This window comes from Brienomyrus brachyistius, chromosome 1 (assembly GCF_023856365.1).
Source record: "Brienomyrus brachyistius isolate T26 chromosome 1, BBRACH_0.4, whole genome shotgun sequence".
NCBI classification, from domain to species: domain Eukaryota; kingdom Metazoa; phylum Chordata; class Actinopteri; order Osteoglossiformes; family Mormyridae; genus Brienomyrus; species Brienomyrus brachyistius.
In genome coordinates, this window is record NC_064533.1 from 43,918,281 (window position 1) to 43,931,423 (window position 13,143).

Consider the following 13,143-nt stretch of genomic DNA (forward strand, 5'->3'; position numbering starts at 1 on the left):
AAGCATCTACTAAAAAAACAGAAAATGTAGCACAGAGCTGAACTTGTCATGGGAAAAGCCCAGGGAAGTGCACTGCATGCAGGCTTTATCAGCAGCTTGATACTCCCACCTCATCCTGGAATGTAGACGCAAGATCTGTGCACGGTTCTGACCCGCAGTTTGATCTGCAGATAGCCACGGGCCGCTTCCACTTAACGTTAACTGTCAACTAGGGGAAGGAACGGGAAAGGCAGAGCACGTCCGCAAGGGCGTGTGGCTGCGAGAGCGAGGCGGGCAGATGGACCATGTAGCATGCAGGCCGGCGATGGGGGCGGGGAGCCACTGAAACATGTTAAGACTGCCAGCTGGCGAGGGTGAGGGGCACTGGCCCTCAGTGTCATCACTGGTGGGAAGGTTCATAGCAAACCGCTCTGTGCGACTAAAGCAGTTGGTGGAGGATGGGGAAGGCAGGTGGGAGGGGTTGTACGGCTTGGGGGCCCAAATAAAATAATTTTGTCCCTGCCAGAAATTATAGACAGCGGGCCAGGCTACGCACGAGCCATAATGGGAGCTGTCAGATGCATGAGCTTGAGGCCCAGTCTGCAGCCGGGGCCAAATCAGACAGGCCCGATAGAACTAAATCAGACAGGCCCAAGTCCAGTCCGAATCAGACAGGCCTGAATCAGGTCCGAATCAGACAGGCCCGAGTCCGGTCCGAATCAGACAGGTCCAAGTCCGGTCCAAATCAGACAGGTTCCAATCAGACAGGCCCGAATCAGATAGAACTAAATCAGACAGGTCCGAATCAGACAGGCCCGAGTTTGGTCCGAATCAGGTCCAAATCAGACACGCCCGAGTCCGGTCTGAATCAGACAGGCCCGAGTCCGAACCGAATCAGACAAGCCCGAGTGTGGTCCGAATCAGACAGGTCCGAATCAGACAGGTCCGAGTCCAACAGGTCGTCTAATCCAGGGGCTCTCCTTGAGCTCACAGGGGCAGTACTAAGATGTTTCACTGAGGCGTACAGGGATGGTCAGGGGTGAATTGGCAGTGAGGTCCACACAGTGCAAGTGAAATCCCAGCATTCAATAAATCATGGGGGGTGGGGTTGGGGGGTTACCTACTTTCTGCGGCTAGCAGTCCTGAACCAAGGCAGCAGGGGAACAAACAACAGACATTAACAAACGGAAAGTGGTTAGAGAGAGTGTTAGACAGGCCTGCGGACTGCAGCCACGCTCCAGGGGCTCCACTCTCAGAGCTCCATGTCATTTACAGTCAATCTCCCTTCAGTGATGCAGGGACGATCTATACTTTCATTTCAAGTTGTGGGATCTGGAGATGCGAGACCTCCTGGACCGCGAGTGCCGAGGCTGGCCTGTCCGTGTCAAGACACAACATCACTACGACAACAAAATGATTACTACAGAACCATGACCAGCAGTTATCTGACACAAAACATTTCTCCACAAAAGGAATATTTCAGCAGAAAATCAGACGGACATGTGAGGAGGACCAGGAAATCAGTGGCCGGCCTGAATGTGAAGCATGAAGACCTGCAGCGCAGGAAACTTTTTACAAAAGCTCAACACCACAAAGTTTCTGAACATGGAGGACCAGGCCAGGACACTGACTAGTAAGTTGGGGAAGAGAGAAAGCCAAACAGTGACAGCCTGCCGCGACGGGCCGCCACCTCAGACGGGTAACCGTGACGGCAGGAGAGCCGCTCCGGAGTCTACCTGAGGATGTGGGGTCTTCAGAGAAGTCGTGTAGCTCCTCCGGCGGATCTCCATAGAAGGAGTTAAACTTGTGGCTGGAGACGGCGGCGAGCACTGCCCCCTGGGGAACAAAAATGGAAGGAAGAGGGGGAGACACAAAGAAAGAGCTTCGTCAATGAGGCCATTTGCAAGGCTTAAAAAACGACAAGTCCTGCTAGAATAGGATAGCGATACTTGATTTATTTTCCTTTAACCTATCCCAGCATGCTCTGTGCGTGACGCACGGACAGGTGAGAACAAGCTTGGGGATGACAGCACAGAGTCAGCCAGCGTGCAGCACCTTTGGAGCTGGGGGCTAAGGCTCTTGCCCAAGGGCTCACAGGCATTTGACTATTCTGCAAAGGCCAGGTCTTGGACTGGCGACCTTCCGAACACAGGCACAGAGGGTTAGTCTCCTGAGGCACACGCCACCTGACTACGTGTTCATCCCAGCGATGTGGCGTTCTGGTAACTATGCCTCAAAACACATTTTATATCAAAACAGTTCAAACGCCATTATGCCCAGTCAGACTTAGAAAGCAAGGCCTTCTGGAGAAGCTCACCTTCAGCTTCCTCCTGGCGTTGAACTTCCTCAGCTGCTCCACCGTCTCGGGGAGGTGGATCTTGTACGCATAGCGATCTCGCTCCTGGACAGACACAAGATCCAGCTCCAGCTGACTGTTCTCTGTGATTAATCCTGCCCGAGAACCTCACCACTGACACCTAGCTGCCCCAAGAATCGCTACAGGGAAACAAGCGCAGACTGGGAGCCCAGGTCCCTCCAGGAGCAACCAAAACATGAGGTGCTGACAGGGACCCTACCCCCACTAACCGGACACAAGGAGGTGGCAGAAGAAACTCCCAAAGAAGGAGCGACATTGCAGTTAGACAGGGCTGCGGGGGTGTGTAGTCCCCACGCAGCTGTGGGTCACAGAAGGTTGGGGTGCGTCCCCAGAGGGGGGGGTACCTTCAGCCAGGGATGGTTCAGGGCCTCGTACACCGTGATGCGTTCGGCTGGGTCCAGCATCAGCATGCGGCGCACCAGGTCCTTGGCGCTCTCTGAGATGTGACCCCACTGCCGCGGGTTCATCTAGGGCGATTCATGAGGGAGAAGCGTGGAGAACGTGTGTGAGAACACGAGGGACTACGTGGGCTACGCCGGACTCATCGAGCATGTCAGGAGCTCGGTCGCCAGCCGCCTCGCTTTTGGCGCTCACAAGCTCCGCAGCAGCCTCAGAAAGAACCCACAACCGCCGAGTCACACAGCACGCTGCACGCAGCCCCATTGCATGTGACACAATGCGCCTGCATGTCTGAGCGTCTGGAAAGTGCGGAAGGGTGATGACACAGACATCTGCTGGGCCAAAAAGTTGAGCGTTGCCTTGTAGACAGGTACCTTGTATTTGCCCTTGATGATGGCCTCAAACAGCCTGTCCTTGGTGCCGTAGAAGGGCAGGCAGCCGCTGAGGAGGATGAAGAGAATGACGCCACAGCCCCACACGTCCACCGGCTTGCCGTAGGGCTCCCTTTTTACCACCTCGGGAGCCATGAAGTGGGGCGTCCCCACGCGGCCTGGGGCGCGGACAAGAAGCTGAGGAGCTCACCCACAGTTAGGAGACAGGCACGCTCAGCACACACTGACACACATCACATACACGCTCAGCACACACTGACACACATCACATACACGCTCAGCACACACTGACACACATCACATACACGCTCAGCACACACTGACACACATCACATACACGCACAGCACACACTGACACACATCACATACACGCTCAGCACACACTGACACATCACATACACGCTCAGCACACACTGACACACATCACATACACGCTCAGCACACACTGACACACATCACATACACGCACAGCACACACTGACACACATCACATACACGCACAGCACACACTGACACACATCACATACACGCTCAGCACACACTGACACACATCACATACACGCACAGCACACACTGACACACATCACATACACGCTCAGCACACACTGACACACATCACATACACGCTCAGCCCACACTGACACACATCACATACACGCTCAGCACACACTGACACACATCACATACACGCTCAGCACACACTGACACACATCACATACACGCACAGCACACACTGACACACATCACATACACGCACAGCACACACTGACACACATCACATACACGCTCAGCACACACTGACACACATCACATACACGCACAGCACACACTGACACACATCACATACACGCTCAGCACACACTGACACACATCACATACATGCTCAGCGCACACTGACACACATCACATACACGCTCAGCACACACTGACACATCACATACACGCTCAGCACACACTGACACACATCACATACATGCACAGCACACACGCACATAAAAACCCGCGCATGCATGCACACACACACACACACACACACACACACACAGAGGTTTTTCTTTGTGGGGACTCTCCATTCATTTTTATGGGGAAAACTCTAATCCCAACCTGACGACCTTAACCCCCACCCAGCCCTAACCTTAACCGTAAGTAACCAAACTAAATACGAGACTTTAAGCATTTTAGTTTTTTGACTTCATTCAGGTGGGGACCTGAAAAAATGGTATGCACATGTCAAGATAACAGATTCTTATTATATTATGGGGGACATTTTGTGTCCACACACACACACACACACACACACACACACACTTCATAATTCCAAGTCAAAACCAAACCAACCCAAAATCATAAACCAGAAGGAAACTGATACCCAATAACGTTTGAAACATCCCAACAATTCTAAAGAATTTCTAAAGAATTTTCTAAAGAATTTCTAGGGACACATAAGCACCTTCAAACCCTTTGTGTCTAAAGACATATCCGTGGACCATATTCCATTCCACTTTCAGTTCTTTCTTTATTAGTTCTTTCCTGTTTCTTGGAGATCAGGCTAAAACTGCATGTTACATATTGTGGTAAATATTAAGGAAACAGGCAAGACTTCTGAAGAATTTGCTGTTTCCGCGTTACATAAGGCTACTTACAAAGTTCAGCCAAAGCTCGAGTCCGTGCATCACAGCACCCAGCTCAGCTGATACCCCTCCAGTTATTTGTGAGCTTAACAGTACTGGTGTCATTGCATTGAAAGTGTTTCAACACCTTTATCTGTGGATCTGTGGTCAGGTGCATTGAAGGGGGAGGGTGTGGAGTGTCCCTTCACATACCTCCTGCCACGAGGCCAGACTCTCCCAGTTGAATGGCCACACCAAAGCCCCCCAGCTTCACTGGAGCAGAGTTCTCCTTGGATGCCAGGAGAACACAGTGGGGCTGTGAAATATCGGGGGGGGGGGGGGATTATTAGTGTAACTCAGCAAATGATTCCACAACAGGGATTCAAAAAACAATGCAATTTTTGGGAACATTATTTCATTCTTCTAACCACTGGTCATCCATCAATCACTGATAAGCCCAACAAAGGGAATTTCGCAGGAACTGACAAAAACAGTTTGTCAACTTCCTCAACATTCCCCAACCAGTCCTGACTCGTAATTGCAATGATGTATATCAGGCGGCTGCCAGAACCAAGAGCCCAAAACCATGACAGAACAGTATGCTTCAGTCCACAAGGCTTTCGCTTTATCGTGTCACCACTTCCATACAGCTGGTGAGCCTCCCAAGAGCTTCACAGAGCTATTTATGTGTTTGAAACCCACAGCTACACGCTTCTGTAGGGTTTTCCTGCGGCGAAAAGGGGATCTGCTGCCAAGTCTGCCAGCGCGTTCGCTAACTTCTCTTACTTCTGCTTCTTTCTTATTCATCTGTATGTTTTTTTTTTTGCTGTCAATCTGCCCATATATGCACAGAGGAAAGAGGAGGTCTTTGGGCAGGAGTCCTGCGTGCAGAGCAGTGCAGGCAGCGCGAGAAGCCACAGCACGACAGGAGAGCAGAACGGAGCCGCCCAATGCTCCTGCTGCTGTGGGTTTGATGATTTAATTACAGAAGCAGCACTGAAGGGGCTGGGAACAGCAAACTCAGAAATTCTCACAAGCAAGATGCAAAGGGTAAGTTGTGGTGGTCGCCGTGGGGTGAATCTTGAAGTGACAGATGAAAAGTTACCAAATTCGTTTCGCTCATACTGGTAAAACCATATTAACAGGAGAAGGAATAATAATGCATGCAGATGAAGCTTCTGGTGCCAGCAACAAGAATTTTGTGACAGGAAATAATTTAGTGCAGGAAATACCTTTTCATGTGATCGACAGTCATTTTATACTTGCATGTATTTATTTAGCTGAAGCTTTTATGCAAAGTGACATGCAGGAGAGACAGATACTGCATCACAAGCAAACAGCTGACAGAGAGTCCATTTGACTGCTGGTGCTGTTAGGCTGAGCTTCCGGGGAGCGACCGGTAGGAAGTGCAGCACAGTTTTAGAACCAGAGTGTGTAGTTCTGCATGATGAATTCTGAAGCTGTGAGAAGCCCAGTGCTGTAGCTGAATGTCACAATCTGCCTCATCTCCAGGGGAACGTCTGAAAAACGGCAGAATTTTTTGTGCCTATTTGGACCTCAAGCGGAAAACTCAAACTCTCAGGAACGACGTGCCTTCTGAAGAGCAGAGAACAACAAGAGCGGCAGTCGATCCCAAGCTGCTGACCATGAGTGCGCCCACCATGAGCACCTACACGCAAAGTTATTCCATAGCGAACGGCACAGACTCCTGCGTCGAAGACTCCACGCTCAGGCTGCCTCTGGCCATCTTCTACTCCATCTTCTTTGTCTTCGGCTTGCTGGGAAACGCCCTCGCCCTCTGGGTGTTCATCTTTGTCCATGGCAAGAAGAACTCGGTGCGCGTGTTCCTCATCAACATCGCCATGGCCGACCTCCTACTGGTGGCTTGCCTGCCTTTCCGTGTGGTCTACCACAGCATCGGAAACCACTGGGCCCTGGGCCCCGTAATGTGCAAGGTGGTGGGGAATGTTTTCTACATGAACATGTACATCAGCATCACTCTCCTGGGCTTCATCAGCGTGGACCGCTACATCAAGATCCATCGGGGCAGCAGCCGGCGCCTCCTCAGCAGCTGCTGGAGCACCTTGGTCTGCGGCACCATCTGGACCCTGTCCATCACTGCCATCATCCCGATGATCGTGCTCTCCGAGGGCAACGAGGAGAAAGAAAAATGCTTCCAATACAAACACAGGAGGCATGCGAAAGGCAAGGCCTACTTCAACCTTGTTATGGTGGTAATCTTCTGGTTGATATTCCTTCTGCTCGTCATCTCCTACGGGAAGATCGCCATGAAACTGCTGGAAGCTTCCAAAAAGAAGCCCGATCTTCCCAATGCCATTAAGTACAACAGGACGGCCAAGAAATCATTCTTTGTGCTCTTCCTGTTCACCATCTGCTTCTGCCCCTACCACGTGTTCCGGATCTTCTACATCCATTCGCAGATCACCGAATCTTCCTGTCACGTGAAGAGCATCATGGACAAGACTAACGAGGTAGTGCTGCTCCTCTCCACCTTTAACAGCTGTCTGGACCCCGTCATGTACTTCCTGCTCTCTGCCTCGGTCCGCAAGGCCACCATGCGGATGCTCGGCAACTTCTTCCAGGTGCAGGAGATTAGTGGTAACAGCTCATCCACAGAGCTGCGCAGGGCCTCGCTGCCGCAGGTGTCCAGCACCCCACGGAACAGCATCAGTCTTCTCATCACACAACGCTGCAAGGCCTCCCCAAATTCTTACCAGTGCTGACTTCCCTCGAGTGTCCTGTAGGGGGCACTGCCTGAACATTGTGCGAGCAGGAGGCCCCGTGGCAGTACCTGTCTGCCCCACAACTCCAGGGTCCTAAGTGGGGTAGTAAGAAGGGCCGGGGCCAGGAGGAGGCTGCACTGCCGGAAGCCTCCAGCAGCCCCTTGCGCTGGGTATCCCCGGAGAGGGAGCCTGGCTCTGGGAGTCGCTGGGCATGGACCCCCTGGAAGCTGTTCTGGGTCCCCTTAAGGCACAGAAGGAGGGTCAGCGCCCGCGGGAATCTGACATGCCAGCACCGCCCAGCAGCTAGGCACGACACCGCGGGGAGCGAGCTGCCCGCTATCGGAGGCCCCGCACCGGCGGCTGCCAGTGGACCCCTGGGACTCGCATCAGAACTGAGGGTGGGGGCCCAGCATGCCCTGCGTGCAATTGTTTGTTGTTGTTCTTAATGTTAACGGCTGCATTTCCTTACTGCCCCGTGTCTTGTGTGTACCCGGAGCGATCCTCACATGCATTTAGCTCGTACATCTTGCAGTTTGGCATCTAAGAACCCTGTGTTTACCATCTGTGTGGTTGGTTCTATGCTCCTTGGGTGCTTGTTGTAGTCCTTTTCCGGGCTGCTAATAAAGAGCGTGATTTAACCGGTCAGCGAGTCTCCGTGTCTCTCTGCTCCCACGACGCCTCAGTCCACCCGGCGCCACAATATTTAATTTTTTTATAATGAAAAGAATTACTGGGATTTTAAAGAAGTCTATAAAACTCAAAGTAATACATTATCCAGTCCTTCTTTTCAAATCAATCTGAATTTAGACACACGTACCAGGCACCACAAATGGATGCAATTTCACTGCATACAGTTCAGCTTTCCTATCAGTGCAGCACATGATATCCGAAAACAGAAATGCAGGCAATAGTTCATACTGAAAATGCAGTGGTATTTTTAGGTAAAGGGCAGAGTGATGAGCTTGGGGCGTTTGTATTTCTGTCTATAGATCTTATCGATATTAATAGCCATAAACAAGAGAGTCCAGGTCAGATAATTCTGCCTTACACACTATAGCAGGCTCTGTAATCTTTGTAGCAACAGGTAGCAGGTTTCAAAGACCACTCAGACAAACAAAAAAAAATAACGGATATCCTGAAAAGCCTATCTGAGAAGTGTTATTACAGGAAATCAGTCTGAGAAGACTTTAACTACAAGATACCAGCAGCTCCCTGCTGCAATGTTTGCATTTAGCCACAAGGGGGCACAATAAGACCACGATGCAAAATAAAAAAAAAAAATGTCTGCTGACCTTTGGACCTGAAAAAAAGTCATAGTGGGTGGGGGCCTGGGAGCTGGGGGCGGGGTTAATGTTCATGCATACAGGCAATCAGGAGACAGAGCCTCAGTTGATCCCACTGTAAGGATCCTTCTGTGCCCAGTCCTGTGGTCCTGCTGATATCCGAAGAGCACAAAAGTGACCATGACTTCAGCACAGTGGTGAGTATCAACTAACAAACCTAAAAACCTTAAATAACCTAACAGCGTTGGTCTGGGCCACTGTCTCATATACAATTATACCTGCTATTATTAGCTACACCAAGTGGAGCTGAATGCATCCTTTAGTGGCGTCTGACGACCGGAACGCGAGTTGTTGATCTATTTGAGTTTGTGGCAACGTGAAAAAGAGTGGCGAGAGAACAGCATCTTCCCTTTCTTATGATGATGAGGAGGGAAAAGGAAGATGTACTCAACTTTCTGAAAAAATTCATCGTTAATTTTCTCAATGCCTGAAAAAATAAAGAAACACCCAGGGAAATTACGAGAACACGGTCAGGGAAAAGCCCCGTAGGTGGCTGACTGAACACGATCGCTTTCGGATACATTGTTACTAATGGAAATGGTTTTACCTCATATTGTTTCGGACTCGCTTGTGTAGCAATGCTGCAGTCGCAGTAATCAAATATCACTGGGAAAAATTAAGCATTTCATTTAAAAAAAATATATTTAAATATATTGAAAATGACTCAGGCAGAATTTGAATTTGCATAAAGCATATTGCATATGAGATTTTTAGGAGACAAAGTATTATCCTCTCTAGGGAAAATGCCTTCACGTGCGTCGAGCACAATCAGACACTGCTGCTGTTCCTGTGCTCGTCCATGATGGCCCTGCACGCTTCTCTGTACCAACCTGACAGGTCGGTGGAGAACGGCTCTAAGCACAGAGAGGACTGCTTCCCGGCAGCTGATGGATCCTGCCTGTGTACATCTCCAGCCACACGCCTGGTCCTGCCCGTACTGTATACCTTCATGCTCCTGATGGGACTGACGGGTAACGCCTGGTCCCTCTGGATCTTCACCAAGATGATCCACACCAAGAGCTCCACACACATCTATCTGATCAGTCTGGGTGTCTCCAACCTGCTGCTCTGCCTCACCATGCCCTTCCAGGCGGCCTACTTTGCGGCGGGAGCCAGCTGGCGGGTCAGCGACCCGGCCTGCAGACTGGCCATAGGCCTGGTGACACCAGTGCTGCACATCAACATCTATGTGGGCATGTTCACGTTGACCTGGATCGGCCTAAGCCGCTGCGCTCTGCTGCTGCAGCACGACCTCGGCGGTCGGTCCAGCACCTGTACCAGCGTCTTACCGCCATCGTTCTTCCACAGGCTACGGCAGGCGAGTTTCGCCAAGGTCTCCTGCGTGGTCACGTGGACCGTTGTGATTGCCGCCGTGCTCCCCGTGGTCATATATTACTCCGTCCAGGAGGCCACGGCTTTGGACAGGACACAGGTCTGCTACAGCCTGCCCGTGGAGGTGGGCGGGGGCGGCTCCCGGGGCGCAGCAGTCGTGGCTTTAGTCTTCTTCTACATTTGCTTCCTGTTGGTACTGGCCTCCTACAGTGCCGTGTCCCGGTACTTCATCAGGTCCCGAAGGAACACGGTCATCTTGGAGAAGCACCAGGTCTACGCCAGAGTCCTGCGCAACATCGTCGTGATCCAGTTCGTGCTCACGGTCTGCCTGCTGCCGCACCACATATTTAAGGCCGTGTTCATCAACCAGGTCCGGCAAGCAGCCCAGCTGGTGACCGACGGCTGCCACTCGCTGTCCTGGCTGGTGGAGGTGAAGAACCTCCTCACCTGCCTGGCGGTCCTGAGGTGCAGCATCGACCCCATCATCTACTTCCTGTTGGACAAGACCTTCCGCAAGTACGCCATGGGCATGTTAAACACCAGCGTCACCTCGCAGGTCCCCCTGCCAGCCATTCAGTCTTTTCCATCTGTCGCCCAAAACAGAAGCTGTGGACGGGATAATCAGTGCGTTCAAGCCATGACACAAGAAAGTCCAATGGTCTAAACTTTGCCTATTTCATCCAGCATTTTTTATTCATAATTCTGAATGTGCTCCTAGCAACTGTAAGACCATGTAGCTCTTCATATTTAAAATGAAAAAAAAATTCACTCATGGTGACCTGTTCAACAAAGCAGCATTCTGCATTAGCTTGCATTTGTTGATGTGTGGAAATGAACGCTTCCTTATTTTCATGGAAGATCCACGACATCTCCGTGGCAACGCACAGTTCTCTTTTAGAGGATGTGAGCTGTCCCACTCTCCTCACCTCATGCTCATTCCTCTTCCAGCTGCCTGTTCTCATTTCAGGTCCTTGTTGTATGGTTCACAAACTCCTCAGGTGTTCTGTCACAATTCTGGAGGCATTTACCATTTCAGGAAAAACATTAATCCCATAAAACATAAAACCACATAAACTCCAGTTTCCAACTGCGGTTCAGAAGCTGAGCATCGTGTTCAGGGGTGTAATGAACAAACTGCGTCTTAATTTATAGATATGTGTAAGGTGGACCACAAGAGTGCACTGTATCCGAGGACAGCACAGGAGAGGGTGATTATATTTAATCGTACCATCCATCCATCCATTTTTCAAACCGCTTATCCTACTGGGTCGCGGGGGACCCGGAGCCTATCCCGGAAGCAATGGGCACGAGGCAGGGAACAACCCAGGATGGCGGGCCAGCCCATCGCAGGAAACATTCATACACCATTCACTCATGCATGCACACCTATGGGCAATTTAGCAACTCCAATTAGCCTCAGCATGTTTTTGGACTGTGGGGGGAAACCGGAGTACCCGGAGGAAACCCCACGACGACATGGGGAGAATATACAAACTCCACACACATGTGACCCAGGCGGAGACTTGAACCCGGGTCCCAGAGGTGTGAGGCAACAGTGCTAACCACTGTTGCCGCCCCTTAATTGTACCAAAATATGTTTCATTTGTTGTAAGACTGTCTTGTACTCAAACTAAATACTAATAAAGCATTGTGTAAATCATTTTTAGCCACCCTTCTGTGCATGTTGCTGTTTACTCTGACAGGTTGGTGGCCACCGTAACTCCATAGCCTGACTAAGAGCTCCAGCGGACCAAGCACGGTGCCGTGCTGCGCACCTGCTCAGAGCTGCACCTTTAAGGAAACGTCACACGGTGGCACCGTCTAAGGTGGCGGCTCGAATTGATCACAGCAATAAGATCAGATCTGTCCTGTGTGTGTGCAAGATTAGATTCAAGTGCAGATATGCAGATATGCAGAAGTGGGTGATACGCAGGCCTGGGGAGCGAGGATGCGATCTTTGGCCCCGTCAGCCTTCCTGCAAAGGCAGATACTTATGAGAAGTTTCCACCCCCAATAGAGAAGCTGCTTGCTCTCAGCTTCAACCTCACCATGCAGCACCATTTTGTTCCTAGTTCTCATATATACAAGTTCAGGGCTTGTATTAATTACTGCACACTGAAAAACCCCACTTCAGCTAAATTACAGAACCTGCTTAGTGCAATATCTAACCATGAACTTTGTAAACACTCACAAGAATGTTATTCTGTACAAATGTTGCGAATGTGCAATATCCAATCCCTTGATATCCCCCACTTTGAGTGCCTCAAAGTGAACTGAGGACACAGGATGGTAAGACTGAGATTAGAAAGTTCTGGGTTCAAATCCCATCGCTGGCAGAGTGAGGTCTCTGCTGCCACAAGTCACACTGACGGGCAATACAGCAGGATCACCACATAGCACAGGATAGAACAGTCTCTGTGTCCCCAGCAGTCACTGTGTCCTCAGCAGTCTCTGTGCTCACCAGGTCACACCCCAGAATGTTTTAGTGCTAAAACACACTTGACATGAGCATCAAGTTCAGGTTATTGCATCCTGTTCTGTTTCTCTTTGGTAGTGATGATGCAGTCTGAGCTATGTTAGTGGTCAGGCCCACTAGGAAAAATCATCTGGTTTCCACAGAAATTGCACACCTGCATAAATTATGATGCAATTCCGATAATTAAAAACAAACAAAAAAAAAAAAACAGGGAAATCGCTGTGAGGAAGTAGTCCAGCTCATATCTCAATACAATTACAGCATCACAGAGTGTAACAGCAACGTAACAGTGTTCGTGTCACACCAAGATCAAGCAAGAAAAGAGAGGCAGGGAGGTGTGAAACAGACACTTACAAGCCGAGAGGTGTTCACATACCACAGGAACGAGCTCCGAATGAATATGCAATAGGTTCTAGGTTCAAATTGCAGGCAGTTAATTATATCACAGCCTTGATGAAAGCAGGTAGCATATATCTTTGCTACTTACTCAA

General features: G+C 50.4%; 3 protein-coding genes across 3 annotated transcripts in view; 2 read left to right on the top strand and 1 right to left on the bottom strand.

The window, feature by feature from the left end:
- The window catches only part of LOC125734192 (peripheral plasma membrane protein CASK-like), an 85,815-nt gene that overhangs the window by 24,034 nt on the left and 48,638 nt on the right, over positions 1–13,143 (bottom strand). The window contains 6 exon segments of the mRNA XM_049006105.1: positions 1,104–1,121; positions 1,716–1,815; positions 2,297–2,380; positions 2,701–2,823; positions 3,130–3,305; positions 4,971–5,073. Of these exon segments, the coding sequence (XP_048862062.1) occupies positions 1,104–1,121; positions 1,716–1,815; positions 2,297–2,380; positions 2,701–2,823; positions 3,130–3,305; positions 4,971–5,073 (604 nt within the window).
- LOC125734256 (probable G-protein coupled receptor 34) lies at positions 5,288–8,146 on the top strand. The gene is made up of 3 exons (XM_049006109.1): positions 5,288–5,410; positions 5,610–5,807; positions 6,270–8,146. Exon 3 carries the CDS (start codon positions 6,404–6,406, stop codon positions 7,499–7,501), a length of 1,098 nt encoding a protein of 365 aa, XP_048862066.1. The 5' UTR covers positions 5,288–5,410; positions 5,610–5,807; positions 6,270–6,403; the 3' UTR covers positions 7,502–8,146.
- Positions 8,873–12,211, top strand: LOC125734240 (probable G-protein coupled receptor 82). The gene is made up of 2 exons (XM_049006108.1): positions 8,873–8,981; positions 9,682–12,211. Exons 1-2 carry the CDS (start codon positions 8,965–8,967, stop codon positions 10,838–10,840), a joined length of 1,176 nt encoding a protein of 391 aa, XP_048862065.1. The 5' UTR covers positions 8,873–8,964; the 3' UTR covers positions 10,841–12,211.

Bases quoted from the DNA above. Each gene is read 5' to 3' on its own strand.
- LOC125734256 (XM_049006109.1), top strand. From the start codon at position 6,404: ATGAGTGCGCCCACCATGAGCACCTACACGCAAAGTTATTCCATAGCG.